General features: G+C 41.0%; 2 protein-coding genes across 5 annotated transcripts; both read right to left on the bottom strand.

Annotated features, from left to right (window-relative positions):
• Window positions 1–72: 72 nt before the first annotated feature.
• Window positions 73–6,631, bottom strand: ddx39ab (DEAD (Asp-Glu-Ala-Asp) box polypeptide 39Ab). Of its 3 annotated transcripts, none has more exons than XM_069149385.1 (10): window positions 6,607–6,631; window positions 4,764–4,990; window positions 4,209–4,336; window positions 3,547–3,823; window positions 3,323–3,441; window positions 3,039–3,170; window positions 1,621–1,730; window positions 1,251–1,395; window positions 937–1,084; window positions 73–607 (listed from the first exon to the last, which is right to left on the bottom strand). In XM_069149385.1, exons 2-10 carry the CDS (start codon window positions 4,969–4,971, stop codon window positions 591–593), a joined length of 1,284 nt encoding a protein of 427 aa, XP_069005486.1. In that variant the 5' UTR covers window positions 4,972–4,990; window positions 6,607–6,631; the 3' UTR covers window positions 73–590. The 3 variants fall into 3 exon arrangements, with proteins under 3 accessions (XP_069005486.1, XP_069005484.1, XP_069005485.1); XM_069149383.1 differs by lacking the exon at window positions 6,607–6,631 and adding an exon at window positions 5,895–6,001; XM_069149384.1 differs by lacking the exon at window positions 6,607–6,631 and adding an exon at window positions 5,085–5,608.
• Window positions 6,632–7,894: 1,263 nt separating this feature from the next.
• Window positions 7,895–13,553, bottom strand: LOC138198153 (volume-regulated anion channel subunit LRRC8D). Of its 2 annotated transcripts, none has more exons than XM_069149381.1 (6): window positions 13,482–13,553; window positions 12,362–12,739; window positions 11,010–11,591; window positions 10,534–10,784; window positions 9,531–9,908; window positions 7,895–9,442 (listed from the first exon to the last, which is right to left on the bottom strand). In XM_069149381.1, the coding sequence occupies exons 2-6, from the start codon at window positions 12,710–12,712 to the stop codon at window positions 8,320–8,322; spliced, it is 2,685 nt and encodes an 894-aa protein (XP_069005482.1). In that variant the 5' UTR covers window positions 12,713–12,739; window positions 13,482–13,553; the 3' UTR covers window positions 7,895–8,319. The 2 variants fall into 2 exon arrangements, with proteins under 2 accessions (XP_069005482.1, XP_069005483.1); XM_069149382.1 differs by having other exon boundaries at window positions 12,362–12,727; window positions 13,482–13,530.
• Window positions 13,554–22,282: the final 8,729 nt, after the last annotated feature.

Genomic DNA, 22,282 nt, shown 5'->3' with positions numbered 1-22,282 from the left:
ATCAGTTCATTAATACACAGCAAACCACTGACATAATGACTTAATCAAAATGTGCAAATTCACCACTACGACTCCACTTGGTGATTTCATTTATTGGAGGCATTCAGTTTATTCAATTCATATAAAGAGCTGCCATATGCGCCACATTTGTCACTACATGACTGTTTGATCACCATCTAAAGATTAACTCTTGTGCACTGAGGGAAAAACATTCCTATACAACTCTAACTTGGACATTAAGGGAAGAAAAATCTAAAATCTGCGGTCACATGTTCCTCAGAACTACTTCTGAAGGTTTCCCTGAAGCTCTGCTTTCGACTGACATCTATTAAAATAGGGTTGAGACGATCGCCTCACAAGACACCACAATAGTAAAATGGCATTTTATAAAAAGTTTTAATTTCATAAAGCAAAACACAACTGGTAAAGACAAATTAAAACCATACCACTGTCCCCAAAAACTGACAATAAAAATTAATGTTTGGTGAAGACAGGGAGCACGCAGAGCTTTCAAATCAACAGTGAAATACGCCTACTTCCAAATACAAGACAAGATGCATGAAGAGGAGACTTCTGTTTGGGTGGAGGACTCATCTGGACTGCTCGACTGAAAAGGGACAGAGGAGAGACATGAGTTGAGCATGTAAAAGATCAGCACAATGAGTAACAGCTGAGCATACCAACATTTCACCAACAGGTTAAACATGTAGAGGATTTGATGAGCCCGCCACTGTTACATGACAGCAACAACTGTCTCCTGCTGCCATAATGACCAACTGGTTTGTTATGTGCGGGGACATTTTCAGCCGATCTCAGCATTAACAATGTGTTGTTTTGATAGTAAAGTGCTTTAATGCCCTTGAAATCAACAATATTGATTCCAATTCTGTTAAATACATCAAGCGTCGCTGCCTTTCAGAAGTGGAAGTCACTCACTGTAAGAGGAGATGTCGATCTCATCTGGCAGCTCGGCCACGTTGACCTCAAAGCGGTCCTGCACGTCGTTCAGAGTCTTGGCATCAGTCTCGTCAGACACAAAGGTTATAGCCAGGCCTTTGGTCCCAAACCTACCGGCACGGGCAACCTGACGGAGCAGGGACAAACATGTGCAGCACAAATTTAGTATATTATACAATGAGAACATGAAAGCATTCAAATAAACAATTTCCCAGAGTATTACAGTCACACCGAAAAAGCACAAACAAAGAGCAAGGCGACGGTTCACTTATTTCCTCTGCTGCATTTCTCACCCTGTGCAAATAGGTGTCAGAATCTTCTGGCATGTCGTAGTTGAAGACGATGTTGACTCGCTCAATGTCCATCCCTCTGCCAAAAAGGTTAGTGGCCACCAGGATCCGCCTTTGGAAGTCCTTGAATTGCTGATAGCGAGACAGCCTGGGGGGGGGGGGGGGGGGGGGGGGGAAAGAACAGAGCCAACCAGAAGATTATCAACACAGCTGCTCTGGGCATGATTGAGTGTATCCCCCCCTTTGAAGGCAGTAATGTGTTGAGATGAAGGATGAGGCCTCATGCTCCCATAAACACACTGAGCATTTGGAGCTCAATAGAGTACATGTTAAAGAGAGTAGCAAGAGGAAGACGTGCATATCAGAGTCTCACCTTTCCTCCTGAGCCATTCCCCTGTGGATGGCAATCGCAGGGAAATTTTGCTCCACCAGAAGCTGAGACAGAGCGATGCAGCGCTGAACTGACTTGACGAAGATCACCACCTAGAGGCAGAGAAACGGCATTCAAATACAGGCTGGACTTCTGATGCTATTCCTATTAATTTAGGTTGCAAAGCAAATTTAAAGCAGTCTGACAAGAATGAAATGAGGGTTGACGCCACTCTCGCGCCAGGTAGGTACCTCTGGCGGCTTCCACTACGTCCACCGCTTATGCTAAAACAATGCACCAGACCCCAGGAACACCTCTCATGCACCCACTCACTCACTCTAGTTGGCAGTTAGCCAGCGAGCGGTTAGCCTGCAAAAACACAGGCTGTGCATAAACTGTACCGAGCGTCCAAATGGTAACGTTTAAAACATCTGCAAACAAACCCGTCTGTCCTTAACTTACAGTTATCAACTCAAGTTTCTTTACCCCCTCCTGCCTCCACGCTGATGCAGTGGGGATAGGTCTAGTTAAGTGAGTCTACCCCCCCCCCCCCCCCAGACAGCTCAACACACCCCGCTCCCCCGTGTCCACATAACTGCACTGTCCTCAGCAGCAATTTCAGGTGGATGTATGACGTCCAACGTAAATTAAAAAACTGCACAATAATTCCCTTCATTTAAAATAAAATTGCATTCAGGGTAGCTCAGAAAACCCGTTTCCATTTGTTCAAAGGCAAATGTACGCACACCAAAATCTGCAAAATTTCAAGTGCACTGGCATAAACGATGACAACGTTTAATAGCACAAGACAGACAACTGGCTGCTGGTGGCAGCTTCATATATACTGTTGAAACACGAGTAGCATTGTTCTTCACATTTAACTTAAACAAGGAAATAAATGTACTCCCGTCAATTTTTTTCCTTTTGCCGATTCTTAATGTTAACAATAACTCTGGTTAAAGATTTTGCCCAAACATACCAGTTTATCTATTTTTGAAGGCTGAATCCAAACATGTTTTCAGAATTGATCAAATCACCCATATTTGTTCAGTTCCAGTACACTCGCATGGAAAAGCAGGACCAACGGAAGTGGAGGCCCTTTAAATTGGGAGACTGTTGTTTCACGGGCCAAATGTAGGTGAAAATAATACACCTGGATATTTTAGAAGTAACTCCGTACACGTTTAAGTGTCACAGCCTTATTTATGAATAGGATATATACACTCTGTCACTTACAAACCACCCCTGACAAAAACACTGAAAATGGATTTTAACCCAACAAACTATAATGTCAACCTACTTTAGTTGATGTGAATTAATTTTTTTTTTTTTTTAAGTTCAATTCTGCCACCCAGTGTAATTGTAGCATTTCCATATGCAAAATGCTGCCATGGACAGCTATGCATGCTGCATCGTTTTACCTGATTGAACTCCAACACATCAAGGAGGTCAAAGAGCTTGCGGTTTTTCTCGCTGTCCTTCAGCTTGCAGTAGTACTGTTGCAAGCCGTGGAGTGTAAGCTTGGTCTCATCATCCACAAACACCTCCATGGGCTGCAGGAGAAGGCAGTGAGGTGAGCTTCCAATGCAACATAGGTTTTTAGACACCGTGTGAAACTTGAATGCGAAGCAGCTGCGATTCTGCGAGTCTTCGCCCCGACTAATGCAGCTAATTCTGAGATAACAACTCTTCACCGTTTACTTACATCCTGCATGAACTTGCGGCAGACTGGTCGTATCTCCTTACTCAGCGTTGCACTGAACATCATGACCTGCTTCTCATGGGGTGTGATCCTGAAGATGTCCTGGACGTCACACCTCATGTCTGCCAAACACCAACGTTACATTCTGTTTAAACATTGTGACTCACAGAGTGGACTCGATGAAAACTGGGAAGAAGAGCCTGCTAAAAGCCGCTTAAACAACTCACCTAGCTGCTCCAACATTTTGTCACACTCATCCAGGACAAAATGTTTGACGTTCTTCAGACTCAGGGTCTTGTTCCGGATCAGAGCGAGGATGCGGCCCGGCGTTCCAACAACAATGTGAGGGCAGTTTTTCTTCAGGACCTCCTCGTCCTTCTTGATGGCCATGCCGCCAAAGAATACTGCTGCTTTTACAGTGGGCATGTACTTGGAGAAACGCTCGTACTCTTTACTGATCTGGAAGGCCAGCTCTCGTGTGTGGCACATGACTAATACAGACACCTGGAGAGGAGAAACGCAGAAAATCAGACTTGGGGTCATTTAATCCCTCCCAATACATTCAAGCTGGTACACACTTTAATCGGACCCTTTATAAAAGCAAGAGGATACGTGCATTTCAATTTTAAACAATTCTATTAAATCTAAACACCTGCGCGGGCGGGGAAGACAAATATTACAATCAGAGTGCCTATTTGAAAATACATGGCAAATATCACTTGCACTTTTAAAACTGGTTCTTGAAAGTGTATATAAACATTACAATAATGCATGGTTAGAATCAAATGCAAACCAAAGCTTCATATTTGTTGAACCCAACACCTGACAAAGCACGCTCCATTCATTTCATTCAATAAATAAAACCGGTGTGTTGAATACACTTACTAACCTGTCCATCAACAGGCTCAATCTGTTGCAGTGTAGCCAGCACAAACACAGCCGTCTTGCCCATACCAGATTTGGCCTGGCACAGGATGTCCATGCCCAGGATAGCTTGTGGGATGCATTCATGCTGGACTGAATTTAAAAAAACAAACAAAAAAAAACCCCACAAAGATTTAATGCAGTGCAATTATATTAAGCTTTCTTACAAAGCACTTGAGATATGACAGAACTAGTAGTATTTTTGCATTTTAATGGGACACATACAGCAAGTCCAGCTCCTGCAAAACTCTGTGCTACAAAGTCTGTTACAGCAATTATACAGCAATTGACTAACTTGTTTCAGGTCACTAGCAGTCATGCGAGAGGTAGAAGTGCCTGATTCAGTGTCTTAGATTAAACATTCATGTGTTTTGACTGAAGCAGGGATACCAAGTACCCCTAAGTTCCTCACAACCTGTGCACTATAAGAGCATGATATAAAATAAAAAACATCCTAATATAATCATGCTGAAACTATCAAACCCCCCCCCCCCCCTACTAACATCCAAATGGCTCTCACCTTCAGACGGATGCTCAAAACCACAGTCGATGATGGCACGGAGCAGCTCTGGCTTCAGGAGGAAATCCCTGAAACCAGAGCTGTGGATGGAAACGTAGGAACCCTTCACCTCCTTCTTGCCTGCAGGAGCGGCACTCTCTGGGGCTCCTTGAGGCTCTTCATCTTCTTCATAATCGAGCAGCTCGTTGTCAACGTCGTTCTCAGCCATTTTGTGTGCGCGAGTATGTCTGGAACAAAAACATATTGTTATTAATCTGGAAAGGGGGAGGAGGAGGAGGTGTGTGGGGAGGGGGGGGGGGGGTGTCTATTAACTTAGCCCACCTGTTGGCATTGTTCAAGGTTTCAGTACAGATTTTAAGCACATTTAGGTTAAATTTTTTATTTTTTATTATAAAGCTCAGTTGAAAACGTGCAAAAGTCTGCACGTCAACATGACTAGAGGGATCTGACAACTAAACCTTGATCCTGACTCGTAAAACTGGTATTATCGTGCTCCTCCTGCAGCTCTTATTAAAAAAAAAATAAAAAATGGTGTGAATTATTACACCAATTTCGTCTCACAGCGGGCCGAACAGTGTAACATGTAAACAAAGTGGCCTCCGCAACAACCACTCGCACAATATCGTAAACAATCCCGAGGTAAATCCACGGAGCCAAACCGGCACCGTCGGACCTGGACCGAACCGGTTCGCTGCTCACCGTTTTTTTTTTTTTACTACACTGGGAGAGCCATTGTGTTGCATAACCACCGCTAACGTGGCAAGCTAATGCGCAGCAGCAACTTTCGTTCTCATTAAACCGGAAAATATGCGCGAAGAAAACGAGCGGGCGCCGCACGACGTGATCGTAAACGACGCGTAAAGAGAAACGGAACGAGACCGACCGCGCGTTTAGTAAACATTAATAGATACGAGGAAGACCGGTGCGCTCGGCTGAGCTAATGCTAAGGCTACAAAAAAAAAAAAAAAAAAAACGCTGGCTAATACGCATCACGCACGGAAACAATGAAAGAAGCCATTTCACCCGAGAGTCGCTGCTTTTAGACGAAAACTAAATAAATTATTCATTTTAAATTCGCAGGCATTTAAATGTCTGCGATTTGCCGAATTGAAGTCGACACAAGGTTCGTACCTTTTCGGTGTTAGCTCTTAAGTCCACAGACAGATCAAAACCGCATGGGGAGGCCTCAGTTGGTTTATACGAGGAATCGGAAGTCCCGCCTCTAAGGAAACGGGCTGATGTGATTGGTGGATTCAGACGTCCGCCGGCCACGGCGGGCAGCGATTGGACAAAAATTGTGCCGCAGTCCAACGCAGTTTAAAAAAGCGGGATGCAGCGGTGCTGCTCTCTGTGTATGGGAGCTCACGAAGGACACTGTAAATAAATAAATAGACTATATATATATTTTGCGAAAATATTGATTTTTAATCCGGAATATTGTAAAGCTCCGAGGCCAAAATTACATTGGAGTCTCTTTTTAAATCATTCCAGAAGCACAAATCTTTACAAAAAAAAAATATTTTGGGAGCTAAGTTTGATTTCCTATGAAGATAGTATTGTTAGTAGACCTATATTCTCTGTCTTGACAAAAGGACCCACAGTACACATGGCATTAACATTTTTCTTAGGTGAGCCGATCACAAGTGGTCAGCTGAAAGCACAGGTGTGCTTGCACCCAGGACACATTGTGACCCAATCTGGTCAGACTACATTTGTTGTCTGGGGCGCATATGGCTACAGTCTGTCCTCTAGAGGCAAACAAATAAATTGTCACAAAAAACATCCCAAACAATCTGAACCCTGCTGATCCCAAACAATTAAGATAGTGCCCCGAAGTCTGTACCTGATGTGAGATATCAAATTGCCACAGCGATCCTTTTCTCCAGTTTTATGGCTACATGCAAAAGTATATTGCTTTTGTGTAGAATTGGGTGCAGTTTCCCAAAAAGGAAATGAAACGTGCCAGATCTTGGGTCCGTCGATTTTCCTGGAAAAACGCCAAAAGATACGCCGATCTTGTTTTGGTTTTCCTCCTCCTTCACTTCAGGAAATGATGTACCCGACTATCAGCATACGGAGCGGGGAAGTGAGATCTGATCACAAGTGGTCACTGGAGACCCATGATAGTGCCGGGTGTGCACTCAGGTACTGAGTGTTGGCCACTTGTGATTGGATCACCCAGGTCGGATTATAATGCCAGGTGTGCTGAGAGCCACGGGAAGTTTTTTTTGCTGACCTCAGTGTACTGAGAGTCATGAGTCTTCAGTGCCATCCAGTGGTCACAGTCAGGACAATAATAGGCTATTAATATTGTTGAAATTGTTATTAAGACAGATATGTAAAACATATGATTGAAGTGATCATTTCAAATAACACCAGTGCCAGTGATAACAACTTAATTAATAAAGAGATTAATACATTTACATGTTTTTTGGTATTGAGAGCAGTGTTACCTGCGAGACATGGCCATACCAGCATCAGGTGAGTCTTGATAATTTATAAACACTTTGGGTGAATATCTTTATAACGCGGCGACCGACTGGAAGCGATCAGAAACAGATTAAAAATAAATCTTTATAAAATAAATATGTCCATTGTTTTGTAGTGACAACTTCCCATTCTTCATTATCAATAATACAGATGTTTATACTGATTTGTATTTTTGTTTAGAATTTAGTGTTCATACTCATATTAACTCTAATTGCAGTAGTTTCTGTATTAATACCACACATTAAGTATATTAAACAACATGACCCTTTTCTCCACTTAATATATTGGCTATTATTCATCCATAAAACACAGACAATCTCCTCATCTGTGCCTTTCAGGAATGAATATTTAGAGCAAGTACAACACTTACTCTAATAAAGATGTTGATGCCATGAAAAGCAGTTTATTAGCCGGTTGTTCATGTAAGTGTGGTCTAAAAATCAAAAGGACAATCAGGAAAAATACATTCTAAAGAATAAACTAATGCCAAAAGCATTGCCAAAGCAAATCACATTAAAAGGTATAAAAAAATATACAAACAAGATTCAGTAGCAGAATACTATCATTGTTCTGTCAGCAGTGTCGTGGATTTTCTTGTCTTATTCTGGGTGAGAGATGAAATAAAAGGTTCTGATGCCAAATGTCTTTGTCATGTTTTATTCTTTGCAAAGAAGGTGTCAGTCACACAGAGTACATGAACAGTCTGGAGATAGTGAGAGTGAGACCCTGGACACAGAAAACAGGAGGTTTTTATGAGGAAGGTCTGCTATCTCTGTTCATAGCCGGTGAAGAACTCTCCTGTATGGTTTCGATTGTAGTCCCTGAAATGGTTTCATCCTTGACAGCAGAGATATGAAAATAAGTGAGGTTTATAAGGACTGTCTCTCAAAATATATATGATAGAAAACAAAGAACTTTTGTGTCACATGAAGAATATATGTATCACATGGAGAATATATGTATGTGCTAGAAGATAGAAAAACATAATGTGTTAGCAAACAGAGAATATATGTATCACATGGAAAATGGTATGGGAAATTACCATAACAGCAGTCAGTCATCAGCCTTATATCTGTGACTCCAGAGCAGAAAAGAAGCTCCACTGTGTGGGAGAGAAGTATGGGAAACTATCGGACTCTGGCCGGGAATGACCCTCTGAGTATGTACCAGTGGGGGTGCAAGAATGGTTCAGGATGTCCCTGACATATCGAGGTAAAGAGAGAAACAGCCAGTTTTCCACCAGTAGACCACTCCCATCCAGCCCCGCACAGCAGCCCAGTTCAGCAGGAAGTTTCTCCAGACAATTACTGCGCAAGTCCAACCTGCACAACTGACTTAAAGCTGCGATCCCTGTGGGTAATGAGCTGAGAGAGTTGTGAGCCACATTTAGGATGCGCAGCTCCGAACAGCCAATGAAAAGTTCAGAGGGCAGACTCTCTAACCTGTTCCCACTGAGATCCAGCTCTGTCAGCAGCTGCAGTGCCTTCACCTCAGTAGGCAGCTCCTCCAGAAGGTTGCCGGCTAGCAGGAGCCTGCGAAGGCGGCGAAGGGTGAAGAGCGCTGGGGGAAGGCCCCGGAGCTGGTTGTTGGACAGATCCAGGAGCTCAAGGCCTCGAAGCACACCAACGCTTGCCGGCAGAACCAAAACACGGTTATAAGCAAGTCTGAGGCAAGAGAGACGCCGCAGATAAGCCAGACTGAGCCGCTCCTCCAGAGTTCTCAGGTTATTGTGCTGCAGGTCGAGTGTCCGCAGGTTGGTCAGAGCCAGCAGGGCAGAGGGCAAACGCTCCAGCTGGCAGTCCTGCAGCTTTAGCTCTGTCAGGTCGACCAGCCGCTTAAGGCCTGTCAGTACAAGCAGCTTGTTACCCTCATTGTAGATCTCCAGTCTCACCAAGCTGCTTGCCACCTCACACAGCTCCCCAGGAATGCGCTGTAACATCCCTCGAATCACCAGCACACGGAGGTGACGCAATTGGCGTAGGCTCCCCAGGGCCCAGCTACGGCCCACCCCACCTTCACTGCTTAACCGACCAGAGAGGTGGAGCTCATGCAGGCTGCGGAGGGAGAGGACCCAGCTAGGAATCTCTGATGCCTGAGTGAAGGTGAGCTGGAGGACCTCCAGACGTTCCTGGAGGACTGCAAGGGCACTGGGATCCACAGCCGCTGTGCAGTGGTAGAGGTGGAGCTCCCTGTTGTTGGAATAACCAAGAAAAGTCCAAATTAAGATGGCAGAAAAACTGGAAAGTGAAAGTATAATGACAACTCCACACAACTCACTTGAGTGAGGCCATGTTGGCCACCTGTGAAGTAAACCTGGCATCCGTAATGAGCTCCAGTTTGAGGACCTGAAGCTGGCTGAGGGTGAAGAGGGCTGGAGGAAGGCGAGGCAGGGCGACCAGCTGCAGACTGGAACAGCCGTCTGCATCCACATGTGTCATGGCATGCAGCTTTTCCTCCCCCCAGCGCCTCTCCCAGCTTTCCTCCAGCAGCCGGCACTCGCTGACAGGAGACAAAAACACAGAGAGACGCTGGGCCAGCAAAGGGTCGTACTGGTCTAACATGTGTATAAGAAAGGCCAGGTCATTTCTCAAGTCGGGAACATCTCTTAGGGAGCACAACTCCTTCAGTGAGTGGAAGGAATATTGCTGAAGAGAGCTAAGAAATGGGAAAAAACAAAGACACAAAGCAGAATTATGAATATACTACACAGAATACACTGGACATTCTTTTGTTTATAGGCCCTTTCAGCAATCAGAGCTCATGAGGTCAATGTAAAACATCAAAAATATGTAACAGACTTTCATGTTTACACTATTTTATCTTGTGACAAACGTAATAAATTATGCACCTGTAAGCCTATTAAAGCCTCCAGTGCTATGCATGCACAATCGATCATTTTAGTAATGTGGAGGAATACATATTGGTACGAGTTACCTCAGCTCTGCAGTAAATGTGCTTTAAAAAAAGCTGTTTTGGTATGCCTTTTCGCAAAAAAATTGGAGATGCATTAGGTAACTTTTCAGCCACAGTGAAAACTGTCAACACAACACTGGATCGAAATAGATACATTGTGGGGAGTAAAACCAAAACAATGGAGTGACAGATGTTTAGAAAAGTTCACAGAGCTGAGGATAACTGCAGAGCTCAATCATTTTCTGTGGGTTTAGCACCACAAAGCAACACTATTCACATTACACATACACATTATTTTCATTGTTGACACAAAAATATTGATAAGTGCAGCATTAAAGTTTCCATCATTTTTGTTCTGAGTCCTGACCTGTGTAAAATCCAGCTGAGGGTGTAAAAATTAAGCAGACCGTAGAGCCCCAGGAGGGTCAGGTAGGCCACGAGCAGTTTGCGGAGAAGTGATGAGAGCACATGGATACACTCAAAGGTAGCATAGCCCACCAAGTTTTTCTCCTCAGGGTGACAGGTGTGGTTGAAGGAGAAGGAGCTGAGAAGAGGGATGGTGTAACTCAAGATGAGCGTTACCATCAGCAGTTTGAATATCGTCTGAGCCAAATAGACCTGAAAAGACAAAAGGAGGTAAACTGACAATGTTTGATCACGCATTAACTTTAAAATGAAACTGGACAACTGTATTGGTTTCTTATTGCTTTTAAAATACTGGAGTATCACTGAATAGCAGGTTCCCGTTAAGAAGATCCCCATAACATCTCCATATAGAACTGAAAGTATAAGGTAATAAAGTAGTTTATATATAGACATCTATTAGATTAAAGGATCTCTTACCTTATAAATGACAGCTGAGCTTTCGCAGTGGGACCGGAACTTCCTGACCCTTTCAAACAGCGCTCTGGCCTGTTCCCCATCACTTTTATCCAGACTGATTACCTGCCTGTCAGCCATGACTGAGGGATTAGAAGAAGGATGGTGTACCCCACAGCCAAGGGATAGAGAAGATGTGGTGGAGTTACAGGAAACAGTGGAAAGCGAAGGGGACGGAGGGGCGGCAGAGGACGCACTTTCTGACCACTTCAAAAGTGGACTGTCTGTGCCTGAGTCTGTACTTGAACATCTTGTACGTGTCACCAGGGGTGAAGGGGAAGTTGAAGAGGGTGGAAATGGGGGTGTCTGTCTCTCTTCCTTCTTCTTCTCTTGGAAGTTCTCCTGGCGGGCAGCGTGGGACAGGGCCTGAGATGTCCAAGGTGATTCGCAGCACTTTGCCAAGATGGCCAGGAATTGCTCGATGCGAGAAGAGGTGTGAGGGAAGTGGAGCCAGAAGGAACCGCTGGCTACCAGCACTAGAGACTGTAGCAAAGCCATGTAGGGGAAGAAACGGGAGCACAAAGGCAAAGCCTCATGGTAGCACACCTAGACAGACAGAAAGACACAGAGACAGTCGGAGACACAGATTATAATTGTTTTTTTGGGCCACTTGGGGGCAGTGGAAACAAGCTGTAAACACAACATTGATATATTGGCTGTTTCTCAAGGTGTCCTTGGTAGAATGGGTCCTTCCAAATCAGCTCCTTGAGAGGCAAGGAAAGTCTACTCACGACGGGCGAGTTGTAACCAGGGGGAGCATTATAACAGCTTACTATTGTGCTATAGACCTTATATTCTAGGTGTGCATAGCTAGAAAGGTCCTGCTCTTGTTTGTGTGCATGGGATTGGGTGCTTTTAGGATGCTGAGGATACACATGATGCATCCTTGAAAATTCTCTGAATGAAGGACTCGGTCCTTGGCATAATTTCAAAGGATCCTAGATGTTGAAACAGTTAGTGGCAGAATTCATGATTTCATGACAAAATGCAGCTTTTCAAGATCCTTCTGTGATGTTGAGAAACATCCACTTTACATCTTTACGCACACTTGTGAGCGAACAGTTGCCAGTTTACAAATGACATTTCAGGGTGGCAGTGGCTCAGTGGGATGCCTGCTAATTGTATGGTTGGTGGTTCAGTCCACTGGTCTTCCTGTCCCCATGCCGAAGTGTCTTTGGGGAAGACACTGAACCCAAGTTCACTGATCCATATAAAATGCTGATGAAAGCTGCTTTAAAGGACTGCAGATGTAATTTTATTGTTTTCCTTGTGCTACACTTTAAATGGCAATAACAATCAAGCTAGTATTACTGTACCTGGCTAATGTAGATGTATTGCTGGTAGACCAGGTGTGTGCGATGGCCTCGAGCTGCTGAATGAAGATCTGGACTGATGTTGTGTGGGATGTGCATTGGGGGTTTTGTAGACGGAGTCAGTGCCACATAGCCATCACTTGAGGGACTGTGATCACTGCTGTTTGTGGAGACAGGTGGATCCAAGGGAATGCACACAACTCGGTCCCTGGACAGCTGCTCAGTACAAGCCAGGACAGATGTCATCAGCATCAGGACCACCAGGTAGTCCATGAAGACGTCCCACCAAGGCTTCAGCAGTTTAGACCTGTTTTGGTGCTGATTCAGAGGCGCCAGCTCTGACAGGGAAAACATGGTGTCTTCTGGATCCTACAAGGATAACTGTAAAATGAGAAAAAAACTCTGGTGCACTGAATAAATATTGGCCGGTCCAGCATCACTATAACTACGTGTCACCACTCGTGGTAACAACTCTCAAAATGTACCCAAATACCATCTAACTACAGTTCTTCTTGAAGAACTAAACTACAATACATGACAACCTGATCCAGGAAGATCAGTCAGGTCACAGTTTCAAAGGCCCCAGACACATATTTTAGGACAGTCAAGTAATGGTTTCTCACTATAACCATGTGATCTTACACAAACACACTATTTTCTGCCATTCAATTAGGATTCAGCAACATTTGACTATAAATGAGATCACAGCAAAATGATGAAAACACACCCACCCTACCCGGATTAAACAGATTAGCTGAATTTTCAAGGATTAATTATTTCATAAAAAATGCCTAAGGAACTTGAACTTTTGCTTTTGCATATTTAACAATGGATTTTGAATGTTATATAGAAATACTTACAATTGGAAGTGCTCATCAAAGTAAAAACTTAGTGTTTAATCGGAATTCCATCAATAAAAAAATTGTATCACGAGACAAAGTTTTAGCATTCATATCAAAGTTAATGGACTTTCAAATTTCTGCTGATCTTTCAGAGTAAACAAGTTTAAGAAAAACAAAAGTTCCATTTAAGGCAACATTTTAAGTCAACTTCTTGGCAAAAATACAAATCCGATTTGAACAATCCATGTTATTTCTACAGCTCTGGATCAACTTTCACCTACCTGATTGAATAACTTCTTCTCCTTGGTCAGCACACAGCCGCCTCCCAGAAGCTTCAGTCCGGCGCTGTCCGGTTCTGCAGTGAAAAACTCCTAAAACTTACAACAAACTCCTCCCGAGCTGGCCAACACACAGCTTTTCGTGAGTTGCCATGGCAGCAGACGATGTGTGGCTAAAAAATTTAACTCAACACTACGAGCCTGTTCAAGACCCACTTGGGGGGTTGGGGGTGGGGGGGTTGCCTGCCTTCTTTAACTCCTTCAAAACAAAATGACAAAGGAAAACATGAGGAATGTCAGACTAGAAAACAAGTATCGGAAAAAGTTTCCTCTAGGACATATTAAAAGTGAAAAATTTACAATGCATAATGGCCCTGTCAATTGGAGTTAATTTGACCTTTTTTTATTACACTGTTAGTTAAACAAAATAGCATTTCCATATATTTTATAAGTTAATCATAAGTTTTGTGTGTAAGATCCTTATATGGATTAAAGTAAATAGTAACCACAGGTGTCAGATAAATGAGGTGGAGTTAAAATGTACCTGTTTTCCATCCATGTGTTGTGACATAAAAGGACAAACTGGCAAACAATTGAAATACTTAAGCAAAGTAGTCAGAGAGTACTTGAGTAAATGTACTTTGCATGATGTCAAACAATTTGTCAACCTAAAGTTAAAGATAATTTCACCAGTCACTTAAATAAATGACATTAAAAGATTTCCTGAATAATACGATTTACAAAAAGTTATCTATGTCATTGGGTTGTAAAAAATGGCAGAGTCAAACATGGTATTGAGTATTATCCAGCAGAGGCCGTTGGAGTACAGTACTCAGTCACAAAGCAGACTCCACAGGTTTCATCCAGCCAGTGTTGCAGCTCTCACTGTTGGCCTGAACTGTTCAAAGCCACACAAATGATCTGTGAGTGTGTTTGTTTTTACAATTTTCACGTCTTAACAAATGGGTAGGTGCATCAGACCAGGCTTTTTTTTTTTTTGCTTTTTTTTTTTTTCAAAGAAAAGGTCACCAAACTTTGATGACCACTTCACCAATTTTTTTTATTTGAGTATTTGTGTGTTTATATGTGTGCACACAGGAGAGTCATCATGTATGTTTCTCAGTGTGTTATTTTCTTTGCATTTGGGCCACTAAGAATCTGGAGCAAAAACTCAAACTGACAACGAACCACAACGAGATCTGCTCCACACAGCTGGTGTGTGTGTTTTCTGTGTCTGTGCTGTATGTGCACGTTTGAAAAGAAGCGTGTCTGTGTGTGTGTGTGTGTGTGTGTGTGTGTGTGTGTGTGTGTGTGTGTGTGTGTGTGTGTGTGTGTGTGTGTGTGGAGTGATGAGCATGGGGTTTCACACAGTAAAGAAAGATAAGTGGTGTAGAAGTTGCAGCAGTGGTGGCAAACGGTAAGTGTGAGTGAGATTGGTGTTCGCTGATGCCACAGAGACAAATCTCAAGATGAAGTGTTTAACTGTGAGGGACAGCTCAGCTGAAAGACAAACTTTTTAGATAACATATCATCACCATCTATATCTACATACACAGTCAAACCTGGAAGTCTATCGAACATATCAGCAACATAGGACACCTGCTGTAAATAATTGCAAACTTTGATGTCTGATAAAGTATCACAGAGCAGTGTTGCTCTGACAGCCAACACGGCTTCCAAGTGTGCAGAGACCACCGCAGTCTGTTGTCCCAATCTATCCAAATGACCTCAAGCCAGCATTAATTAGTGCAAACTAACATTTACGCTCAAATGAGTTATTCAGTGGAGTTAGATGCTAACATGCTCATAATGACAATGCTAGCGTGTTAGTTAACAGTAATGTTGACCTTGGTCACCATCTTAGTTTAGAATGTAAGCATGCTAACATTTGCTGAAAGCGACAGATATACCAAACATTTATAATTTGTACTTTAAAGGCTACAATCACACCCTGGATTTGGCATGGAAGTTACTTGATTTCTGTGAAGCAATAACAGTCAACTTCCTCCCCAAAACCTTCTCTAATAGCTAACATCTTAAAAGCATCTGTGACCTATAATTTAAGTGCAACAAGGACGTTCTGTTTTTGGTGTGTTTTTTTTGTCTGTCAGCAGGATTTAGAAAAAAAAAAAAGATTAGTCTGATTTGCATAAAATTCAAAGTCCATAAATACAATGGTGACACTCACTAAATTCACTCGATCTGATTGGTTTTCTGTTCGTCTCTCTAAAAATAATTTCATAATTTATTAGATATAAGTCCTCAAAAAGCAGCATGTTTGGGGAGGTGTCTATCTTGATTGACAACCCCGGGGTGCAATGAGGTTTCCGCTATTGGTGGGTGGTGTATTATCCTCGGGTTCTCATTCAGATCCAACGCTCGGCCAAATGTTGTTGTTTCTGGCTCCAAAAAAAAAATCAAAATGTCCACGGTTGAAAAGCCAACGTCAAAGCTTCAGCACGGCAATTCACAAGTTATGAACTGTAAATATTGGTGAAAGCTTGGTGAAAGTAAATTTCTAAAAATGACAAATTATTATTTTCAAATAATTGCTTTGATACATTTTTCTGATTCCAGCTGTAACAGTAGAAACAGTAACCAAAACAATATTTCACAAAGAGTCATCATTGCTTTTCTTTTTGTGAAACAACCTTAAAGTCTTTTCAGCTCGTCACTTCGGGTTCCTTTGTGGTTTTTTTCAGAGGACACTACAGTTTCACGATCTCACGGCAAAAAAGGAAATTGATCAATGTTTCGGCAGCTCTTTCAGACGAACAAGGTTTTAAAATTAGAAAGCGGGGCTTTGGTGTGTTAAAACCAACATTACAGACTATACTATCAACACGTCGGTTTCAAAATGCTGTGAAAAGGCGTGCAGCTTCACACCTTTTCATCTGCAATATATGCACACACTCACGCCTGTGCCCAAAGGCAGGGATGGTTTGGGTGGGGTTGTTTTATGTGACAGGATTCACACGTCCACGTGTTGAAAAGACATGACCAGCTTGCTACAGGCCTCGCACATCACATCAAATGGCTAATAACGATAATCATAAGAAAACAGTTTAGACCTGACATACACATCATATTGCTGCCTCTCAAGTTTACAGTAAACAATGTGACTTTTAGCAAATATGCCTACCGAAACCCTGACTAAAAAGTCAGATGATGGATGACCCAAACATGAATTTAAAGTTTAAGACAAGACAATAAAGCCACGTAGAACAAACCATAAAAGCACAAATATTTACACTTCAATTTTTGTAGAGATTAAACAATGCAATAATTAATCAAATAATCCATGAGTTGACAAAATAAATTGCCAACTATTTTTTATAAACAATTAATTGTTTTGAGTAATATATATATATATATATATATAAAAAGAAAAACATACTCTGAATCCAGTTTCTTAGAAGTGAATATTTTCTGGTTTCCTTCGTCTTCCATGATAATGAACTGAAACATTCCCACATTACAATGTTTTAACCTGCACTTGTAAAAACTTGGAAGCTGGGAAATAGACAGCTTCTCCTTTTACGTTTTTGTTGTTTTTTGCGCTGCAGCAGTAAGTAGCTCGGACTATCTCATTGACAAAAAGGAGAGAACTGATTTTTTTCAACGAGGCATGGCTCTTTTGATAAATGTCTTGTGATCAGTAAGTCCACCTCTTCCATCTTTTTGATTCGTCTCAACAGCTAACAACCCAAACATTTGTGTTTTTTGATCTACATAATGTCTTAATTATTGATGGTTAGCCATGACATTTTTTACAGATGTTCATATTCCCAACAGGATGAACGTTTCACGTAGGTCCATCAATCTACTTTGTCTAATATTTTGGTTTATGATAAAAACCTGGAAAGCAAAATGACATTCCCATCAGCCTCAGTTGTATTTTGTGTTGACATAATTAGTGAATTCTGGCATGCCAATATGCTAAACTGGTAAACATAGCACGGACTGTACCTGCTAGAAATATGCAAGTTATCAATGTAATGCATGTCTGCATGCTATTGTTAGCATTTAGATCAAAGCAACACTGTGCCTGGGTATAGCCTTACCAGGCTGCTAGCATGGCTGCAGACTGTTATTTCACACACTGTTGTCCTAAAGATTGTTTGTCTTGACATCAAGGTGAATGTGACAATGACAGCATACAGTATTTAGGCTTGTGCTTTTAGAATCAGGCTCTCTCAAGACATCTATTAACCCACATCTGCAGATGTAGGCTGCAGCTGTCTTGGGTACCGTTTTATTTAAGAGTTCTCACACCCTTTTATCTTTCCATAACCCTGCATTGTAAAAGTGATACAAATCTCTGTTGGCGACATGTGTGGGAGTGGGAATGTAATTTTTTTTGCTGAACTTCAGAAGTTGTCCATCATTGATATCACCAGTTTAGCCAGGGTGTTTTGTCGACACCATGGTGCTTCATCTGACTACAGACTCTTCTGTTTTGGTAAATTCTTTGATGGAAAATATTACATTTTGGTTTTAATCTGAATTTGTGATGTTTTCAATCTGACAGCAATTGATTGAAAAGAGTAGAAGGTTGTGATAAGGCGTAACATAGTAAGAAAAAAATACCTCAGCAAAATATGCATTTCCTGTTCAGTGGGTGGCACAGGCTTGGTTGAGAGTCTTGTGGCTTTACTGTTGTACAGGACCCTGAAAAATAGTCTGATATTGAGAGAAGGTAGGATCCACAGTTCTCATGGTTAGAGCAAATATAGATTTAGTGTTTACACACTTTATACAACAAAGCAATTCTTATTTTTTCTGTCACCACTGCTTCCTTTTTATGCTAAATATCCTTTCCTTTTGAGAAGTGCCTATTCAACACATTAAACACATTTAGACCCCAAAATCAAAATCATAAGCTAATTAAGTAATTTTCTGATGCCCTCTCCTTTGCCTAACAAGGAAAAGAAAATCTTGTCCTTTCTGTAACCTTTGCTCTTTTGCCGTGCCATGTAAGAGAAAGCTGTGGGGAAATGAGTGTAAAATAGGTGGGTGGGGGTAAACTGTAGACCCAAGATAAACTGTTGGCCGTGAGAAAGTGGCACTTCACTTCTTTCGTGAGGTCTTTTGACTGAAACCACTGACAACACCAGCTCCAGCAGCAGAATACATAAACACCAAAGAGCTGGGCCTGACCCCGAGGCTGTCTGATAAAGGGATGTTTCTCTTCTTGTGATCATTGGTAGTTATTCATTTGATGTAATGATGTCATTTAATGTGCTACATAAACATACACTGTTGTCCCTAGAGGTATTTTTGACAAAGTACGCGGATGGGTACTATCTGTGTACCCATCTATCAAACACCTGCTCTATATAGTCAGTAACCAGGATTTTCCACTTTCTTAAAACATTTTCCAATCACAAAATTCTCAAAAACCCTGACCCATCATATCATCGGGTTTATTTGAAATTTGTAAACCTTTGTAAATGCATAAATTTGGCAGAGTAACCCTTTAAAGCAAAAGGGCTAGCTTAGAAGAAAGAATTTATAAAATTCACAAGGTATGGATTTTTTCAAAGGTATAATAAACAGTACTCTCCCTAAATTGTTAAAAAAATATCGAAAACAGAAAGGCACCATTTAGTCATGAATATTTTCATTACCTGACGTAACATATGTCTCACTGAAACCATGTTCCTCCCACATATTTGCCATAAGATAGTAACATTTAAAAACCCTGTAACAAAACAAAGGGAAATAGGCTTTTGAGTACACTCACACTCCTTTCTTTCCTCCCTCCTTCTCAGGTTTCAGGTTTCAGGTTCCTCGAAAGGCATTTTTCTGCCACCATCTGGGGGAACAAGAAGCCCCCAAGCCCTCCAAAACGAATGAAGCAGAAACCCACCGAACCCACCAGCCCGTCTCGGCTCACGGCACTGCTCTCGTCTCCTCTCCCTGGGAGAAGGTTGCAAGCCCCCCACCACATCAACCACAGTGCTCTGACATGCCTGTCTTCATGCACATCAAGGGGAACTTTACGCTGCTCACACCAGGAGTCAAATGAGATGCCTACGAAAATACAAATAGATTGAGAAAAGCGTTGGTTTTGGTTCATCTGCGACCCTTGATGATTTGATTTCAATCTGAGGTCAGATTCAAGTTTTAGTGCTTGACATTATGTGACAGCATATACGTTTAAAAGATACTTAATTGTTGCGCTTTGTCTGTGTGTTGATGATTTAGTTGAAAAGTAGGTGTAGAATATCCTTCAAATAATTGGATTCTTCTTTCATACTAATATTTTCGTGTCATAAATTCCTTCAATCAGGAAACCTGCACTGACATTTTGTACGATGTTCAGCTATGTGAAACTTAAAGGGAATTCATGTTGAGTTTATGATATGTGAAATCCTTCGTACATTTTCTGAGTGAACTAGAAAGTAATAGTCTGCACTTTACCAACAAGACCCATAAGGTTCAAATCTGATACAGACATATGAACAATATACATTCTACATGATCATTTACCTGACTAAGCATTTTTGGCTTTGTTAACTAAAAAAAGCATGTCATCTGCATATAGATTGACTTTGAGTTCTGTCAATTAATTTATGTATAATAAGAGCGTCTGAAAGTTCTAAAATAAAGTGTAGATTGTAAAGACTGGATAAATGTTTACTTTTGTAATATTCTGCTGCTCATCCATCTTGTCTGGAATTTCATTTTTTTTTAAATTATTATTTATTTGATGAAAAATAAAGGTTTTCTTTGCTCTTCCATTATTGGTCCAGGGCATTCAACTTTTCTGTTGTTAAATTTGGCCAAAGAATCAACAGATTTCAGTGTATTTTTGATCTATCTTGAATTTTATTTCTACCTCCATTGTCAATATGCGTGATTAAAATGTATTCTATGTCTGTAAATGATCCTGATCGTCCCTATTTAGTAGATTCAGAATGTGACGAGTTTTTTGTCTCAATTAGTAATGATGTCTAATTGTTACTGCCTTGCCTCCATAGCCTTGTTTTTCCCCGATGTAACTATACATTTAAGTACTAGTTGGAAGAAGTAAGTCTTTAGCATTCTACCTGATTTATACAACAATCTCACAGCTTAAATCAGAGGCTGTAATATAAAAATGTTACCACATTTTCCAGAGTTGGATACAAGATCATTTTATTCAGTTCCTATCAAAAATAATTTGGCTTTAAGACGAAAATGCTTTAATGATATAATGCTTTGATTATATATTATTTATTGGATCAAAAAAATATATATTTTTATGTATTCTTGAAACATCTCATTAGCAAATGAACGTGCTATAAATATTAAGCCTTTTAAATTGCTTGATAATCGATTATGAATTCATGAGAGCTATGATAGGTAGTTACTTTATTAATCCCCGAGGGGAATTTTTTTTTTTTTTTTACTTCTAATGGCTTACAAATGAAACTTTATCAATCGCTGAAAAATCCCATTTAAATCTGCATTCAAATATGGAATTGTGTCAGATGGCACACACACACACACACACACACACACACACACACACACACACACACACACACACACACACACACACACACACACACTAGTTGGCACCTCAACAGTAAAGGTCCACATGTTCACATGAGAACGATGAGATCGTCAAACTTTCCAAAAGATGATCAGCGCATTTAAAATTCCACCCACATGAAAGTGAAAGGTCATTGTGGTGGGAATCCAGTGATGACACAAGCATATTGGTACTACAATAAACAAGATTTCATCTTCACTTTAGTATTATGGCATCTTTTTTCACTCTAGGTCCCAAATCTCTACCATAAGCTTGACCAAACCAAAGATATTGTCGTGGTTCAAAAGGCTTTGTTTTTCAAAATAAGAGCAGCAACAGAGCTAAAAACCCGAAAATTTATTGAAAAAAAAGATGCAAATTTTTAAAGAAATAATGGTTTTTATTTGCTTTGTAACTTCAGTGAACTTTTTTTCTTCCGTTGCCTTCAGTTCAAAAATCTTCAGCTGCTTTTCAAAATCAAATCAAATCTCTCTGTGTCATCAGTTGATGGGTGTGAGAGAGACAAAAGAGGACGTTGGCCACAACGAGTACACAAGACACGCTCAACATTCAGCTGTGCAATACAGAGGTAAGATCAGCAAATTATCTGGAATGCGCTTGTTGCAGTGTCAGTATGTTTAGTTCATAATATTGTTTTTTAACATTGCCTTTTATATATATAGTATCTTGTGTTTTTACTTTTCCTTTGTGTGCTTTGTTCATAATCTTTATGTTGCATATATATATATATATATATATATATATATATATATATATATATTTGGAGCTCTAAAACTTTTAATGTCTTTGCAATGTCATGTTCTAAAAGATATTAATTTACAAAATTAGCACATTAGTAGGTTAAACAAATATTGTTATTACAGAGGCTCATGGAAGATCGTATACACTACTGTATGTTGACAAACCCAAAATGCAATGCCATGAAGATTTACAGGCAAAAATTGGAAACAAGGTTGGAAGAACTAGTTTACTCTGTAATGTAGTTTGCAAAGCTTTCCTCCTCCTTTCTCAACTTATGAATTGATAAATTGTTAAAATTCCTGATTTACTTGCCAAATATAGTCTTGCCAAAGTATTACACTCATTTAATTTTGGTAATATTAAGTCATATTTGTTGTTTTAACTGTCTAAATATAACATGCACTTCAAATGTAGTTATAAAAAGCAGCACCAGTGTCAGTTTAGAAGATGTCTGACTCCACAGGGTCCTCCTCAGTAAAAGCACTGAAACTTTTGCGCAGGTGGCGGGCTGTGTTTGTGA

The sequence above is a fragment of the Embiotoca jacksoni genome, unplaced genomic scaffold (assembly GCF_022577435.1).
Source record: "Embiotoca jacksoni isolate LCO1_2020_lvr unplaced genomic scaffold, fEmbJac1.0.p SCAF_15, whole genome shotgun sequence".
Classification (NCBI taxonomy): domain Eukaryota; kingdom Metazoa; phylum Chordata; class Actinopteri; family Embiotocidae; genus Embiotoca; species Embiotoca jacksoni.
The sequence above is the reverse complement of the archived record's forward strand: the minus strand, read 5'-3'. Positions and strand labels throughout refer to the sequence as shown.

Excerpts from the sequence above, each read along its gene's own strand:
- LOC138198153 (XM_069149381.1), bottom strand. The coding sequence starts at position 12,712 with ATGTTTTCCCTGTCAGAGCTGGCGCCTCTGAATCAGCACCAAAACAGG. Across the intron at positions 9,909-10,533 it reads CTCAGCTGGATTTTACACAG|CTCTCTTCAGCAATATTCCT; the intron begins GTCAGGACTCAG and ends CCCATTTCTTAG. Across the intron at positions 9,443-9,530 it reads GCCAACATGGCCTCACTCAA|GGAGCTCCACCTCTACCACT; the intron begins GTGAGTTGTGTG and ends TTCCAACAACAG.
- ddx39ab (XM_069149385.1), bottom strand. The coding sequence starts at position 4,971 with ATGGCTGAGAACGACGTTGACAACGAGCTGCTCGATTATGAAGAAGAT. Across the intron at positions 3,171-3,322 it reads GCCGCAAGTTCATGCAGGAT|CCCATGGAGGTGTTTGTGGA; the intron begins GTAAGTAAACGG and ends CTTCTCCTGCAG. Across the intron at positions 1,085-1,250 it reads CTGACACCTATTTGCACAGG|GTTGCCCGTGCCGGTAGGTT; the intron begins GTGAGAAATGCA and ends CTGCTCCGTCAG.